At 35.1% G+C, this 22,116-nt stretch overlaps 1 protein-coding gene across 1 annotated transcript; it reads right to left on the bottom strand.

Moving 5' to 3' along the window:
* Positions 1-80: 80 nt before the first annotated feature.
* LOC103721738 (serine hydroxymethyltransferase, mitochondrial) lies at positions 81-8,618 on the bottom strand. The gene is made up of 16 exons (XM_008812056.4): positions 8,381-8,618; positions 8,217-8,267; positions 7,947-8,033; positions 7,544-7,665; positions 7,268-7,344; positions 6,168-6,292; positions 5,112-5,204; positions 4,660-4,752; positions 4,348-4,545; positions 4,121-4,225; positions 1,939-2,004; positions 1,590-1,667; positions 1,222-1,333; positions 1,030-1,140; positions 745-919; positions 81-279 (listed from the first exon to the last, which is right to left on the bottom strand). Exons 1-15 carry the CDS (start codon positions 8,465-8,467, stop codon positions 768-770), a joined length of 1,557 nt encoding a protein of 518 aa, XP_008810278.1. The 5' UTR covers positions 8,468-8,618; the 3' UTR covers positions 81-279; positions 745-767.
* Between the last annotated feature and the right edge of the window lie 13,498 nt (positions 8,619-22,116).

The following is a 22,116-nucleotide window of genomic DNA, read 5'->3' as shown; positions in this document are numbered from 1 at the left end:
AGACTCGGATGCTATTGACTATTCAATAGAATCACAAGTGTAGACTGATAAAAAGAAAATCAGCAAGGGAGCCACATGCCTACTTGAGCAAGAATGCATGGTAATTCTTCCAGATCAGCGCATCAGGCAATATATAATATACACTTAAACAAGAGTCAATGCCAAGGTCTCACAATCTTATAAAATGGAAGCTGCAGTTTTCATACATCTGATATTTCTTTATAAGTATCATCTCATTGACCTCCATACTTAACTCCAAGCCTCAGCAGCTGCTGTTTCCTGCACAAAGAGCACAATTACATCTCATGTAAGTCCTATACATATACTAGATTATGTTTTAGATCAAAGCTTTCATGTCTATGCAGTAAGGCAGGAGTTCTGACGAGAGAGAACAGAGCAAAGTAGAAGCTATTGAACTCCTGATACATAAAGAACTAGATACTTTGACCTTAAGATGCCTGACAAGTTTTCTTGTCTAACAAGCAGGTATATGAAACAAAAGGCTTGATGATTCACAATATAATGGTTTCAACATTTGAAACATATTTCTTTTGAGGAAGCAATTGATGCATATTATATATTCAAGCATGAGAAATATAATCGTGATGGAGGCAAAGGGTACCAGGGTAAGATGCTTAGCAAAGTTCCACTAAACGTAATACTGAGATGCCGTAAAAACAGATGAGAGGGGAAACGAAATGGTGTTGCAATTTGACAGTTCAAATATGGTTCCAATAATTGTACCTCTTCACTATAATTGGTCTTCCTTAGCCCTTGTACTTCATTGTCTCTTTCTCAAATCCAATTGTTGGGAACTGCTTTGCATACTCCTCCACCTCATGGCGGAGCTTTGCAATCTCGGACTGGACATTAGCATCTGTCTGAATGGTGGCTAGGAAGTCCTTTAGCTTTGACCCACCTAATTTGGAAAAAAAAACGCATGATATATGCTCCAGACATCAGTAAATTCTCAAGAAAGACACAGAATTATCCAAAACATACTGAAAGAAAAAGAAAAGATTGATGAACCTTTGGTTTCAGCCTTAATCTTTAGTGCTATTTTAACAGCAGTATCAAAAAAGTCAGCGACTTTCGCAAAGTCCTCTTCAACAAATCCTCTTGATGTCAGGGCTGGTGTTCCTGAACCAGAAGAAAGGGGCTCATCAGAAAATATCAACCGACCTAGCATCATGAGAATATACATAGTGATAAAGCCTGTACCCATCCTGATGCCTCCAGGAACCATGGCAGATACATCACCAGGAACTGTGTTTTTATTAGCTGCAATATGAACCAATTCCAACACCTTTTCAACTCTAGACCCATCAATTCCCTGTAGAAATACTTTAGAAGTTAAAATGATTGTTTGTTCACAATTAATAGTTATGGCTGGCCCACAGTTAAGCATCAAGTAGTGTGAGAAAGTAGTATATTCACCACTAGTGAATCAAAGGAAAATGACCCTTTTAAATATAAACAACACGATGTATAATCAGACATATCAGAAGAAGTCTGAAATTCTAAATACAGTATGTGTTGGAATGCTGATAAAATATGCAGTGGAAGAAACAAATATATTTCCTTGTTACCTTGTTCTTCAGATTTACCAACACTAAATGGTTTTCTGTTCCACCAGAGACAAGCTCATATCCTTTCTCAACCAAGCACTGCAAGATCATGTCACTTCGCTAGTTAGATATAGCCTTAAAAGATAATTAAATTGGAGTCCCGATACGAACTCTGATAGTTAAGAAAATGTCATGAACATGAAACAATGCTTTTTGAAAATAAATCAAGGTTAATGTAAAACTTAGTTCCGAACCATAAATTTATGAATAAAACATTCCTAGCATGAGTGACAGCCAAGCTATCATGAGTCACATGTAGGAAACAGCTTGAAACTAAGGTTAGAAAATAACAAAAAAATGGAAGCTATACCTGAGCAAATTTTGAACAGTTACTGAGGACTTGCTCTTGATAGGCTCTGTACTCTGGAGTCATTGCCTGCAGTTGTTCAAGTGAAAAAAAAAGGAACAGACAAAGTTCAAGAAAAGTAGAAGTGGATACATAACTAGTTTATTATCTCTCATGTCACCGATAAGAAACTGAAACACATAATGAGAAGACATACTCTGCTCATTAATAAACTACCAATGAACTCAATATAACACTAAAACATGTTCTAATTTACATATTCTTGACATCTTCCCAGTTCATTCCAAGTCTAGGGCAACAGCCAGTGCTTTCCCTTTTGCATGAGATTTAAACTGTGTAACCAAGAACTGCAAACTGGCCCTTAAGTTTCATGCAGAGTCCCTCTCTTTCTAAAAGTTATCTTGAGCAAGTAATTGACACCCATTCTGAGAGGGTTGAAATCGAGTTGAAATAGTAAAATGATCCGAAACTTTAGGACGACACTTTGACAATCCCATGGTGAAGGGAAGAGGATGATTCTTTAGGTTAATGCTTCTTGTTAAAGGTTAATCTGTAAAGACTCTCAGACATATGAACCACCTAAAACACAATCTAGATGTCTGATTTCGCGAAAATTATTTACTGTATTGCACTTTTTCCTTGATTTTTCTTTTCTCTTCAGATCTGATGACTCAGATTCCCCAGGAAGGTCTAACCTTTTTCAGCATTCATGCAAGTACCAGCTTTTGGTTCCTCGCAGGTAATAATAAGCTTCTTGCCCTTGCAGACATAAATAGCTGAAACACCAAATTTTCATAAATAAAACTTTGCTCCCCAGGAGTTCTGCTTAGCAGCGTCTTAAAATGTGGCACATACTATTGCATATGCACCCACATATGCATATGCAGTCCTTTGACGGCACCGTATTGCCCATATGAAGTACTATATGCAATCATACTGCATATGGACTAAAAAGGCAGCGCACTTAGCCTTGCACAATCATTTATGTGGCCTGCTTAATATCGTGCCGCTTCATATTGGAGCCCAATTAGCATTCTAGAGCTACATATACAACCCACTCTTATGAGGGCAGTGGGCCCATGTAGGTGAAGCAGATTTAAGTTGATGGATGGGTTTGATATGGTCTTAGATAAGCCTGATACAGTACTAGTAGTGCTAAGATGCCATATTATAATTAATGCTATGTGTTAATTGTTATTGTTGTTGACATTGCTATTATCCATCCATAAAAATTACTGTCAACATTATTGTTTTCATTATACATAATGTATTATATTATTTTTAAATATTTTAAAAAAAGTAACTGCATATGCATTATGCGGTCCCTTGACTGCCCTGCATACACCAGCCGCTTCTTAAAACACCATTCTTTAGTGAATCTAGGATTTTTTAAGCGAGTCTTATTATAACATAAGGTGCATGCCAGATTTCTGGATCATATTCTTGACATATGTGCATGAGTTTACATACCTTTCAAGTGAGATGGATCATATAAATGAGGTGTAAAAAAATTTGACCTAGGATGGTTATCTAAAGAAATCTGGTTGGATCATGCTCCAGTAAATTACAAATGGCAACAACAGGTAACTTTCGGAAGACTGTAATTCAGGGAAGCCCACAAATTTGATGGACGTTAAAAGACATGTAGTTCTTACTGGATGTCTGAGGAAATCATATCACCTGACCAGTTTAAAAAAAAAAAGTATTTGATGTGAAGTATAATGGTCAACCTTGGTAAAGAGTTAACCTAAAAATAATGCTTAAATAGTTAAACTTACATAGTTAACCAAGTCGTACATCTTTATTTACGAGAGTGATCCCAAAGAGAGAAATGCTAAAATGGCTCATTTAGAGACTTGAGTAACAAGTCTTAATGCTAGTCATGTGTTATGATGACTTGCTCGGCATGACAATGATTTAAGGCAAGTATAATTGGACAGCTTTCAGAAAATGCCAATTATATCTGAAACTTTATCATAAAATATAGTGTGACAAAGAAAGACATAAATTTTGACATCAACATGCTGGCTGATTGCCAACAAATAGTAAGTCAACAAGGAAACTTTCACGATGAGCTAACCAACTAAAATATAATATTACTGATTCTTTTTGCTCTCTTTTATGTTTGTACTGAAGACCTTAAACTAAACTAAATGAAAGAAAAGTTTTCATCAAGTATGCTAACCTGTTTGAGTGCAACAGCTAAGCCAGTAATTGTATGATTGTGTGGGCCACCTTGAAGTCCAGGGAAGACAGCTGCATTGATTTTATCTTCGAAATCATACAAAACCTAGAAAATACAGTCATAAAAATTATCATGGTTATTCCACCTCTAACTTGAGGAGCATCCATAACAGTTATAGTGAAGAAGGAACAGCTTCCAAAAAGTGTCTGCTATTGAATTTTACTTACCTCTTGCCCTTGTTTGTTTATCTCTTTCACCCCCTTCCTGAAAAAGATCATGGCTCCACGTGGTCCACGGAGTGACTTGTGAGTGGTAGTAGTCACTACATCTGCATACTCAAAAGGAGATGGAATAACACCACCTGCAACAAGCCCGCTGATGTGGGCCATATCAGCCAAAAGGATAGCTTTCTGCTTATTGCATATCTGTTAATTCCACCAATTAAAACCACCATGAATTACAGCAACCCACATCAGGAGAAAGACTACATCTACTCAAGTCTTATTGACAGGTGAGAGAGGGAGAGGATAAGAACTTGCCTTTCGGATGCGTGCGTAATCATAGAGGCGTGCATATGCACTAGCTCCAGCAACAATTAATTTTGGCCTAAAGAGAGCAGCACTTTTCTCCAACTGCAGGAATATATATATATATGAGCAGATACTTATTGTATCAAATGGAAATCTTAAAAGAAATCTGCATTTTAAGAGGCTTTACAAAACCTAACTTCACTTCAAGCAACTGAATGTCAGATGTAACTAAACAGAGTAACTACTGATAGAATCATTTTGAAAGTTGTCTAGCACAAGTAGCAAAATGCAAAATGGCTATAATTTCAAGCTTTTAACTAAGATAACTTTATTAGGAAGAAATTTATTTCTGCACTAGGACAAGTCCATGCAATTAATACAGCCAGAATTCAATTCAAAAAGCAAGAGTTGGGTAAGGAAATGGTGAAAATGAGTTAGAAGAAGAAACCTAAAGCAGTCACCTGATCATAGTCAATGTATCCAGTGCTCTCATTCAACCTATATGGCATTGTCTCAAAGAAAATTGATACAGCAGATATCTTCTTGGTATCAGTCTGCATAAATTTAACAAATAGATTGAATAGAAGGTTCTAAAATATTTTAAAATAAAATAGAACTCAGACTGGCTCAGATCTTTAATACACAATCAGAAGAAAAGAATCCAGTTGTTTAAATACATTTCCTGGTGCTAACACACCACATAACTAAAATTTTGCAAAAACAAAAGCTTGCAGATATCATTGCATCTATGAATCATATATAGCGAGCAAACCAGAGAACATTCATTCAGATGTTCATGAAAAGCAACGCATAATTAGCTGTCTAGGGGTAATTAATATAGCTCCATGTCATTAGCCTAGAGACAGGTGATAGTTTGCATGATAGGTTCACTTTCAAGAGCATCCAAAGTTCCAAACACTCAAGCGTACATCATACGTTTCATTCAAACTGTAGTTGACATGCAGCACATTCTTCCCAGTTTTCATGTTATTTAGAATACCTGTATAATTTTTTTGGGTTATGCCACACACTCCTTATAACAGGATTTCAAAAAGACGTTATTTTCATCCTTCATATTCATGTGCAGGTTCAACAAACACATTCTTGCCAAGGAAATACATTTCCACATAAATGCACATAATCACACTCAAAAAACAATGCATTACTTCTGGTTTAGATAAACACAAACCCATGCCTATATGAGGAATGATGATGTGGCATTCTTTCCCCTGCAACAGGATCCTCACAAATACATTGATCGAAAGAGTAATCATGCTAGGACATTTTACATCTTATCCTCTTTTTGCTAATGCATACGACCCAATAAACATATGTCAAAAACATCATGCTACAAAACAGAATTTTTTATCAACTACCAGAACATCCACCAGATTGTGAACACATGCAATATGATGTGAAAAATTAGAATGAACTTACTGCTCAGTAATGACCAAGCAAGGGTAAGTGGTACCAATAATAGTAGCTGAAAGAAGATTTTGCAATAGAGTTCAATAAACCTGGTAGCCATGTGAAAGATGTCCGCCATGAGGAAGATCCAGTGCCATTATTCTCTCATGTGGCTTCAAAAGTGCAGTATATACTTGAAAGTTAGAAGGAGACCCAGAGAGGGACTGCACATTTACTGCAAGATGCAAGGGAACAACATAATGTGCAGACTGAATAAAAGTATGCCAATAGCAGAATCAAGATTTTCTTTCTTCTTTTTCATTACAAAAAGCTTTCCAAAAGACAATATTAGAAGGCAACCTAACATCTCTTCATTGGAACCAGGGTTGCAAAAGGATACAAGGACAAATTACAAGTACTATGAACTGGGCAGTGCTCTAGTGGTCACAACAATTCTTCCCTGGGGGAGTTTTTGAGCCTTGAATGTGCATCACCAAACATCTTGACCAAGTTAATTTACTTTAAACAGTCTTCCCTCCCCAACTCTCTTTCTTTCAAAAAAAGGAAAATGAAAAAAGGAAAAGGAACATATTACAAAATTAGTGGTAAAAGCAAAGTTGCTTCAAATCCATAGTTCAGTGACAAAGTAATAATAGGATATGACTTTGTATTGTATAGTTCCAGATATAAGAGCAATTGACTTAATTTCTACAATTAAACAATACAACTATGACAAAAACTAAAATGAGAACAAAGTCTGTATCATGATATTCTCATCAGTTTTTAACCATCGGATAGATTTTCATTAGGCAAAGAGGACAAAGCAGCAATGTACTCTTTCTAACTTACTCTGGTTTTCATCAAAGAGATAAAATAACAGCACATAATTGCAAGCTAAGAGACCTTCACATATGGACGAAATGCAATCATATATGAAAGAGAGGCAAATTATGCGTATACATGAAAGTGCAACCACATATAGTACAGTAAGTAATGAGATTCCAAAAGTACATAAAAAAATTAAAGTTAGGAGATGGAACTAATCAGTGGTCATTGCATGCAGCTGTATGGAATCCAGCCTCAATCTTTGGCAACAGCTATAAAAGTGACTCCCATTTGAAAATATGGATGGTTGCATGTTGCAATAATGCAAGATATAAAATATTAAATTCTTTGAGCGAAAGTAGCAATAGATTAACACGGATGTTACCTCCCCATTTTGCTGGGTCTAAACCGAAAACTTCCAGGGCACGTTTCTGACACAGTGATTCTGCCATGTCGATGTATCTGGAATGATGCGAGCAAAGTAATTCTATCAGAGAGAGTGAAAAAGAATCAAAAAGCAGACTAGGCTTTTCTTTATTGCTCTTCCTTTTTTTTTGAGATATATATATATATACACACACACACACACTTGTGAAACGATAGAAAGATGAAATAGCGTTTTAATAAAGAGTGCTCAGAGGAAAACAGAACCAAATCTTACTCGTTTCCACCATAGTATCTTGCTCCAGGATACCCCTCACTGTATTTGTTAGTCATGACAGATCCTACTGCTTGCATCACCGACACCGATGTGAAATTCTCAGAAGGGATGAGCTCAAGCCCCTTTTGACAACATTGAAATTTTAAAATCATCCGTAAGTTGCTGCGATCCAGACTAATAATGGCCAAATCAAGTTCTCGCAAAAGAGACAAACTATGCGTGCTATAATTAGTGTCTTATTTTTTCTTTCTCTCAATTTCGCAGAAAAGAAAAGCATAAACATAAGTCTTTAATTTTCTATTGCCAGTGCATCTCATTGTACAAGAAAATGACACCAAGAAGAGAAAAAAAAAAAAGGGAAAGGGGAAGGGAGCGAGCCAGAGAGAGGAGGGGGTAAGAGTACCTTCCACTGCCTGGCTTTCTCGAGCTCGATGATATTGAAAACATCCGGATCGACAGCCTCCAGTGGAGCATTCAGCTGCTTCGGCCACTGCAGATCCAAAAAAAAAATAAACTTAGGAATCAAATAACAGATCGGAAGGGGGAATTGGATGAATCCCAACGAGAAAGATCCAAACCAAAGACGAGATCCCCTCCCTTATTAGTTATAACTCTCCCAAAACCAAATAAATCATCTATCAGACTAGAGGCTCCTAGATGCATAGATTCGTACCGTGACGCGGGATCTCTCCTTGTCGTAGACATCCTCGCTCGGCAGCGTCGACTGATTTCCAAAAGAAAAGCGAATTAGTAGCACCGAGATAGAAAGACAGAGCTCACAATCCGTTTGACGAATGAACGGATTGAGAAATGGGATCGGAAAGGAGGAGTACCGACCATGTAGTAAAGCGAGCTCCGCGCGAGAGAAGGCTGCCTCCTCACGGCGGAGGAAGACAGCCGCCGGAGCGCCGTCGCCATTGCCATCTCCTTCTCCTCTTCCTCCTCTTTTCTCCGCCTCGAGAGGGATGGGGGTGGGTGGCTCCTTCTCTTCGCTCGCTCGAATAAGCCGGGCCTCCTTTTCGAAGAAAGACCGCGGGCGGTTGGTGGGCGAGGAAATGGGAGGCGAACCTAAACCAATATAATAGTAATTAATTAATTAAAGGAATGAAGTTAAAAAGGAGATGGGAGGCAGGCGATCTCTGTGGTCAGGGACGAGATAGGGTGCGAGTGGAGCGGCTGCGATGTGGATGAGACACCACATCCCAAAGTCGCAGTCCCCGCCTCATATATTGCAAGCTGCTGCAGTTTTATTTATTTATCTCCCTCAGTGATGATATTATTAATTTATGATGCAACTGGGACCATACGTCGGTTACCGAGTCCACGTCGCTAACTACTTGGATTTGGTGGCATCGCATGGTGCCTTTTTTTTTTTTTTTTTTTTTTTTTTTTTTTTTTTTTTTTTTTTTTTTTTTTTTTTTTTTTTTTTTGCTAATGCGAGAGGGGGTAGGGGGAGGAAGGGACAAGCCCACCCCCGCGTAGCAGCCCCCACTGGGCCCCGCCCCGCCAGGAGAATGTTCGATGCGGGCAGAAATGGCCGTATGTTGGGCACCCCGACCGGTTTTACTCATACCCTCCCCACCCGTGGGCCCGGCTCAGCTACTCCTCTGAGCTCTGGCTCGAGTCCCACGTGTGAGTACGTCACACCTGGCACCACCCCGGCTACTAGCGGTTCAAGAGCGGTCCTACACCACAAGTCCAAGCAGTGGCCAAAGTAGTGAGCTTCGGTCCACAATTTAATCGTCGCCGCAGCGATTCGAACTTGAGACCTTGTGGTTAGAATTGCTGCCCAGTACCACTAGGCTACCACCTTCTTTCGCGGCATCAACGGTGATCGCTTGAAGGTCCACGTGCAGGGATTGCTTTAAGAGCTGTGCTAAATATGATCCAACGGTTAAAATCTAAGCTTTCGATTTGTCCGATAGATGTTGTTCACTGGACATTATCATTTCCATGTGAGGTTTCTGCAATGAGGGATTCATTGCATCAACGGTTGTGAGTAGATTACTTAAGCTATGTTTAGGATTGCTATTAGAAGTAGAGTTTTTGAAAAATAGCGCTTTTAAGAGTAGATTTTTATTGAAAATTATTTGTTATTTGATAGCTATATTTGTAAAGAGTTATCAAACTTTAAAATATCTTTAGTAACCAAAATAAGAAGTGCTTTTGATATGAAAGACTAATAAAGGATATAACATAGTATTGCATAGTAGAGTATAATATAATATAATATTATACACTATTATATATTAAAATATTATTATTTTGTATATTATTATTATAATATAGTATAATATAATATTGAATACTACACCATAATAATATAACATAATATGACATGATATAGTAATATAGTATTAATAGTACAAAATTAGTACAATGTAATATAATATTATTATAATTATAACATATAATATAATATAATGATATTGTAATATAATACAACAATATAATATAATATAATATAACAGATTAGAATCTAATCTAATAATAGATTATATTATATTATTATTACATATTATTATATATACTTAATAGTAATATAATATAATATAATATAATATATTATCATTTATATTATTAATCGTATATTATAATATCATTATAATAAAATAAAATTATGATTGTAATAATAGATATACGTCCATATATATATATATAAATGTACAAATACACACACACACACACACATATATATATATCTGGACACACATATATAAATATTATTACTATTATTAGTGTTATTAGTATTATTATTTTTAGTATTATTAATATTATTAGCCATATTACTATTATTAGTATTATTAATATTATTGCTATTATTAGTATTATTACTACTTTTAGTATTATTACTATTATTAGTATTATTACTGTTATTAATATTATTGCTATTATTAGTATTATTACTACTTTTAGTATTATTACTATTATTAGTATTATGACGATTATTAATATTTTTACTATTTTTAGTATTGTTACTATTTTTAGTTTTAAGATTATTAATATAATTACTATTTATAGTATTATGACTATTTTTAGTATTATTACTATTTTAGTATTATTACTATTTTTAATAATTTTACTATTTTTAGTATTATTACTATTATTAGTACTATTATTATTATTATTTGTATTATTACAATAATTAGTACTACTACTATTATTAGTATTATTACTATTTTAAAATTATTACTATTATTATTATTATTATTTATATTATTATTATTATTACTATTAGTATTATTAATGTTATTAGTACTGTTACTATTATTAGTACTATTATTATTATTTATACATCATGGATGTTTGAAGTTTTAGATTTTTTGAAAGATAGAAAATATATATCTACAATTTCCATTACACCAAGGCTAAAACAATTAAACAGATCTAAATGAAATTACAACTTGCCCATGTACAAACAACATGAAATGGCTTAAAACTAATAAGACTGCAAATGGGTCGGTTGTCTCGTGACTCGACCTGACCCGTTTTTAAGGACCTATAGGACCAAGTCAAGATCTCAAATTGGACGCGTTCCATTTTTTGGTTTAGGTCTAGGTTTACTAAATCTCGACCTGATCGGATCCGACCTATTATTTTTTGGGTCGATTTTGGATTGTTTACCCAACGATTCGATCCGACCTAATCCAAACCCGGATTCGACTAATCATAGTCTATGCCCGATCTGCCGGTTCCCTAAGAATCAGATGGCTAGGTTCTCGTGTCCTCAGTTGAAGAGCCGAATAGGGGAACGAGACGACTCCTCTCATCCGGTTCTTCCAGGAAGAGCTGCTTCTCTGTTGCCCAGTAGATACAACCCAAGAGGGGGGGGGGGTGAATTGGGTCTTTTAAAACTTTTAAGCTACTTCTAGTACTTTTTGATTAATTATGCTAAGTTGTAAATATGCGCAGTGAAAGTTAAACTTAGCAACAGTTTGATGTATAGAATGTGACTTGATTAAATATGCTTGCAACTAAAGGATGTGCAGATAAGAGTTAAGCAAGCAGTTTATCTAAGTAAGTGAGTGTGTTGGTTAGACAATAAGCAGAAGCATTACAAACACAAACAAACATATAGTGGTTCGGTGCACCCCAGCACCTACATCCACTCCCCAAGACTTCTTGGGAATTTCACTATAATCCTACAGATTACAGCCGGTTGTTTTACAAGCTCACAACCCAACTTGTTGTTTTACGAGGTCACAACGAACTCGGTCGGTTTTCCCAGGCTCACCGACTAGAACCACTCCGATTGTTTTTCCGGGATCACAATCAAACCCTTACACGTTGGTTTTACCCTCGGCTCACCAACAAACCTATCTCCGTTGGTTTTCCCTTTGGCTCACCAACAAACCTTACACCGTTGGTTTTCCCTTTGGCTCACCAACAAACCTTAACCCCTTGATTCAATCCCGTGATTGAATCAAGTTACAAGATAATAAAACAAAGTTTAAAACAAATCAAAGCTTCTTAAACAAGCAAATGTAACAATATAAACAAATAGAGTAAAGTGAAGTCCTCAAACGAGTTTTAAAGATGAAGGAGCTCGACTTCTTCTTTACTTGACCCTCTTCTGATTTGGCACGAAGTAGAGGATCACCGAGGCAGCACACGGATGGAGAGGAAGCTTTGGGATTCACTTGGATGCTCTTCTTCTCTCTATTTTACTTTGAATGGCCCTTTTGTGCTTATGGAAGATTTTCCTTGTAATCTCTTTGGAATCTCTTTCCTAAATGATCTCTCCCACTTCCATAAGTTCTCCCCTAGCTCTCTTCTTGTTTTTATAGCTTTAGATGGCGTGGAAACAAGAATATAGCCGTTAGAGACAAAAATAGAGCCGTTGGACACAGTCTGCACTTTCTGACAATATTACCGTTGGGATCGGAGTCGACTCGCGCGATCAGGAGTCGACTCGCCTGTTGCAGGAGTCGACTCGTGCTTTACTGGAGACGACTCGGCCACTGTTCCAAATTTGAATTATGGTGCATCCTCGACTGGGAGTCGACTCGTCTTAACCCGGAGTCGACTCGCCAACTTCTGGAGCTGACTTGGCAATTTCGGAGTCGGCTCATCCACTGAAGTCCGTGGATCCAATTTTGAATTTTGTCCTCTCGAGTCGACTCGAATCTCAGAGCCCGAACTCCCGATCCTCTGTCTTTTGGCTCGTCCAGTCTTGGAGTCGACTCGAACTTCCTTGGAGTCGACTCGGCTCTCAGTTTGCGAAACTTGGTCTTCTGCCTTTTTGATGTGAAGCTGTCTTGGAGTCGACTCGAGCTGTCTGGGAGTCGTCTCGAATCTCAGAGGCAGTAACTTGGTTTTCTGTCTGTTGATGGTCGCGGAGTCTCGGAGTCGACTCGTGCAATGCGGGAGTCGACTCGAATCTCAGAGTCCCAAAAATGCTCTCTGACTTTTTCTTTGTGTTCCGCTGAGAGTCGACTCTTGCTTTCTTTGGAGTCGACCTACCAACCATCGGAGTCGACTCGCGTTCCACTGGAGTCGACTCGAATCTCAGACCCGAAAACTGCTCTCTGACTTTTCTGCCTGTGACTCCTAGGAGTCGACTCAAACTTCTCCGGAGTCGACTCGGTAAACATTGGAGTCGACTCGAAATCCTCAGGAGTCGACTCGAAGACTATTCTTTTGAATTTTTCCTTTGATTTTACTCTTCCAAATTGAATCCTTTGAACTTTAAGCTTGGGCCAATAAATTGTAGCTTTCTTCCAACTTGAGAGCTTTGGAGGCCTTCTTGTGTTCTTCCAACTTGCTATGTTCCTTGCAAAATAAATATCTTTCTCCTTGCAACATAAACATTAGTATCTATACTTCAAGGTTTTGTGATCATCAAAATCAATCTATGAATCAATCTTTGGGTCATCAATCTCCCCCTTTTTGATGATGACAAAACTTGGAGTATATGCAATATAAAAGATATTGATTTCTAGAAGTAATACACAGCTAAGTTGCATGAAGTAGAAAACATATATATTTAAAAACATACTTCATGATAATGCTTTAGATTTAATCAGCTTAACACAATCAACATATTTAAATTTTAAGCTGATTTGTATTCAATTCAAAGTAATAAAGCATTCTGAGTATATAGCATATACTTAGATATTTCTCTCCCTTTTTGACAACATCAAAAAGATAGTGAAACATTAAGTACAAAGATCAGAGCAGAACACATCGAGTGTGAATTCAAGAGATTTTTTAATTTGATACCACAGATAGTTTTCTAATCAAGTGTAGGTGGAATCTTCTTTAGGTTAATTCAAGAAGTACCACAAATGATATTCAAGGAAAAATATGAGTGGAAATCTAACCTCTCTTCACTAAGTATGAAAGCTTGTTCATTTAAGACCTTTTGCCCAATCTATTAAGTATTTTATCAACATGAGAGCAATTTAATTAATTTTCAGAGTAAAAGATCAAAACTTATATATTTGGAAAAACATATCATCATGTTGGATCATTAATTCTTAATGACTTCAAAGTTCTTTTATGATAATAAGAGCATTGGGGCACAAATACCAAAATATGAGTTTATGCAATTTTTGATACATCTTTGAGCTCTTTTAAAGACTTTCTTTTATTCCTTTAGAAAATAAGCACAATTTGATACATAAAATAATGAATTGGCACAAAATAGAAGTTCTAAAGAGCAAGCCAATTAAAACTCATTAGTGAGGTTCAAAATAGATTTTCTAAGAGATACTCAAGAAAATTTAATACATTGTTCTCCCCCTGTTTTATTAAATTAGAGGCTCTTAAGATTTGTAATTTGGTTAATGAGTGATGCATAAGATATACTAACCAAATAACACGCCTCAAGGTGTATCATAAAGATTTTCAGATTTAAATTTCAGATGATACATATTGGAGAGTATTAGGATCACTTTTCATTTAGTATTCTTTCCCTCTCCTATAGATTCATGTAATTAAGTTCCATAAGACCTCTCCTTCTGAAATTTTCTTTCTCCCCCTCAATTGATCATTCCATTTAAGAGTTTAGAATCCTAAGATAATGTTCAACAAAATTGTCAATCTCAAAAATATATTTTCCATAAGTTTCAGCTTATTTTCATAAGACTCAAGGTTTGAGATAAGACAACCTTTATAGAACTCATCTCAAGGTAACTAAAGCATGTCTTGCAATATAAGGAGGTTCATCAAAATCAATCCATAAAATTCAAAGTATGCATCAAAATAAAGTGTCTTTGGGATAGGATACTGAATATCTAAAGCTCCCCCTCAAAAGATGCATTCTTCTTTAATCATTTTAAATTGTTGAATTTCAGATTTTAGTGATAAACGTGAATAACACTGAAATTCTGTAATATCAAGAATGTAGAGTGATCTAGAATTATTCAGAATTTATAGTAATCACTCTTTCTAATTCTTTAAGAACAAGTTATGCTTTCTCCTAATCTTAGAGAAAATGTATAAAAGTATTAATCAGAAAATGATTTAATTGAAGCTCAATTTCTTTCAAAAGCATTTACATTTTCTTTCTTTTAGAGTCATTTGAGTGAACTGAAATATTTCTAGTTTTAAGATCATTCACTCTATTGATATTCTGATGGAAATCTTTAAGAATGTAGGAGAGAAAAACATATAGATAATCATTGAGGTATATATATTTATAGAACTCAATTTCTTAATCATAGTTTTTCACCAATGTATTCATGAAACACAATAAATCTTTTTAATATCAAAATAAAATCATATATTTAGAAATTTTTGTTTGCAATCAAGATCATCGAAAGACACATCATTTGGACCAATATTAGTACACTTTGAAGATAAGAAATGATATGTTTCGGATGCGTATCGGAGCAATCAACCAAAGGCATCAGAATTAATTCTGTTTTTCTTACATTAAGATTTTATTTAGAAATCATATTGAGTTTAAGCTTGTATACAAAATCAGATTCTGAATTACATAGGATTTTCAATTGAGGCTTTCAAAATCATAATTTGAGATATGTATCTTCCACATTATAGCTCATCTTAAATTATTACGATTGAAAATACATATTTCAAACATATAAGAGCATATTCAGAATCTTTGTATTAAATGTTGAGTTTTGGTACGAATTTGAACATTATATACCAAATTTAGGCAAGTTGAAGGATAGAACAGAATCAATTTATTTTCCCTAAATAGAGATATCCTTCTCTTCTCCTTTATTCAACTTTCAGGTTTTAATGATGATTGTTAACAACCAATCTGAAAATTTCTTTTCAATAATGCCAAACAAAAATTTTATGTAATATTCCAAACATTCAATCAAGTTGTCCAAGCATGGAGCATTACAAAATATTGAGAACCCATAAATCAAGACATCATACCATATGCAAAATATATCATGTGTTGAGTCATGCATTAAAATACTAAGAACAAGCATGTCAAGAATCAAAATCTATTCCTTTTCAAATAAACTCCCCCTATTTATATATAATCTTGCACTGATTTCATCCTTAAAGTATGTTTTCAAGTGTTTAAAAAATTGACTTGATTCTTCTTATATACTTTTATTAACTTTGTCTTTCATTTTTACTTTCTTATGCTCTATACTCTATTTGCTCCCTATCCGGTGGAGTTGGGAAGGGGCACGAGGTACTACCACTAGCCTCCCTCTTGTGCCGTCCCTAATATGCCCTACACCGAATAGTTGGGTCAAATAGTGCCGGGTACTACCACTAGCCTCTCCATTGGCACCATCCCTATGATGAGCAATATAGAAAGGTTAAAATATTCACTCCAAACTCTCCCTGTTTGAGTGTAATTAATTATAGATTTTATCCCTTCCAAATGTGCCGAATATATTATGCTTGTTTTGCTTTTCCTTAAGATTGAAGTACTTGCCTTTGCTCAGATTTTTCATCTCTTGAACAATGTCCATTTTCTTTTCTTTATCTCTCTCTCTTTTTGTCATTCTCAAGTAATTTACATGAAAGAGTAGAATAAAGAGATAATCTTATGTATCATATAGATGTATATTATGCAAACAACATTTTCATTGTGCTCAAGGATTCATAACTTCTCACATACTTGTGTATTTCATGGTTATGACATAGGCAAAGATATATTTTAGTTTGGGCAAACCATGAAATAATTTCTAAAAGTATAAGTCAGTCAATACACATATAGACATGATATCAAAAATTAATAATTAAAGAATTTAATCATGCCATAATAAGGTTTAAGTTACTGACTTTGCTCAACTAATTTGTGAGAAAGGTATCTAAATTACCTATTCATTATATGTTCTTCAAGCCAAACTAGATTTCTTATGTGTGAACTTTTGGCTGAAGAAGATCCTCTCTCTTGTTTGCATGTGAATCTTTAGTGTATCTTACATGAAGATATCCTTCAAGTTGAAATTTCTCATTTTTCTTTCTTGAAGGAAGGTCATTAGTTTCTTTAAGATACAAAGCATTCATCCAACATATATATTTTTAACTAGATGACTCAATATAAGATATGACAATAGTTGCATGTTGAGTCACTTTACTCAAGAGATTGCCTAAATATAAGCAAGCACATATCACTTGAACTAAAGAGATAGATTCATTAACCAAGATAGTTCAAGGACAAGCATGTGAGGCAATAGACAGATTTATCAAGGTCAAGTCAATTTAGTTTAGATTCTATTTGCTTAAGATAATTATCAATAAGATGTGTTAACTAAGTTTTAATCAACTTATCTTAAACGTTTGTTTCTATCAAAATTCAGATTATGACGTATTTGTTATCAATAAAATATGATTAATTAAAGTTAGATTGAAGTCTTGCACAAGGTCACATAATGAGCATACAATCTGGTCTGCTAGCTGTATGATAAAATAATTATTCTATCATGCTTTAATACAGCTTTAAACAATAGATCTACTTTGCTCATCCTTTACAATTTCTACAAGATGGGGTCATAGATATACCTTCTTCACGCCAATCTTCCATAAGAGTTTTCTTGTGGACTAACGTTGGTCAATGAAGATCCCCTTTCATGTTTGTCTTAATTTGGAGTTTGAGAGAAGATGTTAATTCATTCATCATATTTCAAACTCACCTTGCAATATAACTATTCATATAAATTTTCATTGGTAGAACAAAAATGATGCCATCAATGTGTGCTATGAGCAAGCAAGATATCATAGATTCTTCTTTTTGATGCATAGATTTATCACTATTACTTTCTATCAAGAAGGTTACCTAAGCTTTTATATATCAAGCTTTTGATGCTTGTTTTAAATCACATATTGCTTTATCATATATGTAATGTGTAATTTTTAAATATGGTGGTTATTTGACATAGATCTACTTTTTAATGAAATAACCACATAGGAGTGAATTCTACACATTCATTTGACAGAATATAAAGCTCATGAGTCAAGCAAATGATAGTGGTGATCTTTACTTTTAATCATGCAAGAATCAAGATCTATTTCATCTTTTCTTGATTCAGTTTTTTAGTAGTTATCAATTTTTCTTCATTCAGTGCATTTCTGAAAAACTCAATTTTGTTATAATTATTAACAAGTTTTCAGATTGTTATATGTAAAAGATTAACCATATATAATTTGATCTTAGTATCTTGACAATAAGTCATTAGTCTCATAGAGAATAAGACGACTTGATATTTTTGCAACTAAAATCTTTTCATTGAATATTCTATATGCATTGCTTGATAAATGATATCCAAGGATAGACATATCTCTATCAGATTTGGCATTATTTTTCATAAGAACATATCAAGCATAACATGTACGACTGAAAAATATGAAAGATATGCAATGGTTCATTTTCCATTTTTCAGAAGATCAAAAGGAGTTTTCATCAAAAATAGATCTAATAGAAATCATATGTATGACAAGCAGTGATGATAGCTTTTTTTAAAAAAATCATTTAAGTAGATGACTATCATACACAATTGTCTTTTTCATTTCTTCAAGAATTCTATTAATCCTATTTTACTTAAGGTGTCCTTGGTGCTGAAAATATTATTTTTCTGTGCACAACTTAACACAAAATTGGTTTTCAATTACTATGCCATGATTTCATAGTTTGCAAACCTTTATCATTTGATCGCTTTTTGTGAGTTTGTGCTAATGCAGAAAATATTTTAATTTGAGAGCCAAGAACAAGGCTAATGTAAGCTTTTGAAAAATTAGTGTTGGAAACAACATCTCTAGATTTAGGAATTATTTTTGTTTGTTTCCTTAGTTAGCATGCATAGTAAAACTTTGACCTTTAAGAGGACAATCTAAGTAAGCCTATGGCAAGGTCTTTTGAGATTAAGTACATACTAGCATGAGCTGATTTCATATGCCAAATATGGTTTCTTTAATCTTGGTATTCATAGTGCATATATTCAAAAGCATACCAAGTACACATTATCATATCTATGATCAATAAACAATAATGCCATAGATAAAAACTCTCAATCAAGCATATAGAGAATTCATAGAGTTATTCTTAATAAGTTGATTAATCATTTAGCACCTTATCCATTAGTGAGTAAAATGAAATGATTTGATTATATTTCCAAAAGTATTTTCTATATCACAAAATTGATCACTACTAGCAAATCATATCAAATACTAAAGCACAAATAATGATGAGATGCAAGAATTACTGATTTCATTATTATTTTTTTGTTAATAACTTTTTAAGTTTCTTTATGTTCCATGGGTACCTTGGTACACCTATGTGTACATCCTCATTTTCTCATTTTGGGTATCCAAGCTTGCTTGAGTCCTTGAGAGTTAGGACATATGGTTCCTTTTGGAACCCATATCTGTTTAATAGTAATAACTTTACCATTTAATTTAATTATACTAGAACGATAGGTAAAGTTGTTATTCCCATCCTTTTCATTTTTAAAATAAGTTATCTTATTTAATGGTTTGCTTGGTAAATTGATAACCTTCTTCTCTAGAGATTTATGGCTAAGTGAAGGAGTCAAGCTAAATTTTGATTTATCAAAATCAGCATGTTGGCTTTCAAACATCATTTTTAATCTTTCTGAGCTTACGGTGAATTTGTTAATGCAAGATTTTAATTGATTAATTTCTTCGCTTAAGTTTTGATTTTCTTTAATTAAGCTATGATTTTTCTGAATCAATTCTTCTGAAAATGACCTTAAGCATTCATTTTCAGAATTTAGTTTCTCTTGTATTTCATCATTAGAATTTCTTTCTTTTGAAATTTTCAGAATTAGTTTCTTAAGATTTTTATTCTTTACAGCTAATTTTCTACATTCACCATACAAATCATGAAAAGCATTTAATAATTCATCATAAGAAAATTCTTCTTGAAAATTATTTGATGTAAGAGTAGATTCAGTTTTTACCTTGTCTTCTTGTGCCATAAAGCACAAGTCAGTTACCTCTTGTAGTTTCTTGGAGCTAATATCATCATTGTCGCTCCTAACTTTTATTTTCTGGCTTGACTCTTTCTTGGTCAAGGCTTTCTTCCTTTTTATCTCTTTCTTCCTTTCTTCTTGCTTCCTTTTCTTCTTTGTCTTTAGGAAGCTGATTTGCCTCGGAGTCGACTCGGACCTTATTGGAGTCGACTCGGTGAACTTGAGAGTCGACTCTGAGATACTTGGAGTCGACTCGACTGAGGGAGATTCAACACCCTTTTCTGCAGTCTCATTGTTAGTATATATTTGAAGCACATGTGAGCTAGTCTGAGATTTATCATAAATATTTTCTAAAGTATCCCAGATCTCCTTAGCAGATAAGCATGCAGAAATTTCATTAAACTTCGTTTCTTGAATAGCACAATATAACATGTTCATAGCATTAGCGTTCAATTGTGCTAAGTCCTTTTCATTAATAGTTTGTGAGAGTGTGTGAAGGTCATTTGTTATGATTTTCCATAAATAATAGTTTTGTGATTGAATAAAAATGCGCATGCGTATTTTCCAATGTGTATAGTTTATGCCATTAAATAGTGGAGGTGTATCAATTGATTGTCCTTCTCCTAGAAAACTATCTATTTGACTTGTCATGATCTTTGGCTCTTGATCGTGAGATCAATAATTAAACTTAGAGCACCTGCTCTGATACCACTTGTTGCCCAGTAGATACAACCCAAGAGGGGGGGGGGGTGAATTGGGTCTTTTAAAACTTTTAAGCTACTTCTAGTACTTTTTGATTAATTATGCTAAGTTGTAAATATGCGCAGTGAAAGTTAAACTTAGCAACAGTTTGATGTATAGAATGTGACTTGATTAAATATGCTTGCAACTAAAGGATGTGCAGATAAGAGTTAAGCAAGCAGTTTATCTAAGTAAGTGAGTGTGTTGGTTAGACAATAAGCAGAAGCATTACAAACACAAACAAACATATAGTGGTTCGGTGCACCCCAGCACCTACATCCACTCCCCAAGACTTCTTGGGAATTTCACTATAATCCTACAGATTACAGCCGGTTGTTTTACAAGCTCACAACCCAACTTGTTGTTTTACGAGGTCACAACGAACTCGGTCGGTTTTTCCAGGCTCACCGACTAGAACCACTCCGATTGTTTTCCCGGGATCACAATCAAACCCTTACACGTTGGTTTTACCCTCGGCTCACCAACAAACCTATCTCCGTTGGTTTTTCCTTTGGCTCACCAACAAACCTTCCACCGTTGGTTTTCCCTTTGGCTCACCAACAAACCTTACACCGTTGGTTTTCCCTTTGGCTCACCAACAAACCTTAACCCCTTGATTCAATCCCGTGATTGAATCAAGTTACAAGATAATAAAACAAAGTTTAAAACAAATCAAAGCTTCTTAAACAAGCAAATGTAACAATATAAACAAATAGAGTAAAGTGAAGTCCTCAAACGAGTTTTGAAGATGAAGGAGCTCGACTTCTTCTTTACTTGACCCTCTTCTGATTTGGCACGAAGTAGAGGATCACCGAGGCAGCATACGGATGGAGAGGAAGCTTTGGGATTCACTTGGATGCTCTTCTTCTCTCTATTTTACTTTGAATGGCCCTTTTGTGCTTATGGGAGATTTTCCTTGTAATCTCTTTGGAATCTCTTTCCTAAATGATCTCTCCCACTTCCATAAGTTCTCCCCTAGCTCTCTTCTTATTTTTATAGCTTTAGATGGCGTGGAAACAAGAATATAGCCGTTAGAGACAAAAATAGAGCCGTTGGACACAGTCTGCACTTCCTGACAATATTACTGTTGGGATCGGAGTCGACTCGCGCGATCAGGAGTCGACTCGCCTGTTGCAGGAGTCGACTCGTGCTTTACTGGAGACGACTCGGCCACTGTTCCAAATTTGAATTATGGTGCATCCTCGACTGGGAGTCGACTCGTCTTAACCCGGAGTCGACTCGCCAACTTCTGGAGCTGACTTGGCAATTTCGGAGTCGGCTCATCCACTGAAGTCCGTGGATCCAATTTTGAATTTTGTCCTCTCGAGTCGACTCGACTGTCCTGGGAGTCGACTCGAATCTCAGAGCCCGAACTCCCGATCCTCTGTCTTTTGGCTCGTCCAGTCTTGGAGTCAACTCGAACTTCCTTGGAGTCGACTCGGCTCTCAGTTTGCGAAACTTGGT

This window comes from Phoenix dactylifera, unplaced genomic scaffold (assembly GCF_009389715.1).
Source record: "Phoenix dactylifera cultivar Barhee BC4 unplaced genomic scaffold, palm_55x_up_171113_PBpolish2nd_filt_p 000097F, whole genome shotgun sequence".
Classification (NCBI taxonomy): domain Eukaryota; kingdom Viridiplantae; phylum Streptophyta; class Magnoliopsida; order Arecales; family Arecaceae; genus Phoenix; species Phoenix dactylifera.
The sequence above is the reverse complement of the archived record's forward strand: the minus strand, read 5'-3'. Positions and strand labels throughout refer to the sequence as shown.

Coding starts and splice junctions, on each gene's coding strand:
- LOC103721738 (XM_008812056.4), bottom strand. CDS start 8,467: ATGGCAATGGCGACGGCGCTCCGGCGGCTGTCTTCCTCCGCCGTGAGG. Junction 4,546..4,659: donor ATTACGCACGCATCCGAAAG/GCAAGTTCTTAT, acceptor TGGAATTAACAG/ATATGCAATAAGCAGAAAGC. Junction 1,141..1,221: donor TCCTGGAGGCATCAGGATGG/GTACAGGCTTTA, acceptor CTTCTGGTTCAG/GAACACCAGCCCTGACATCA.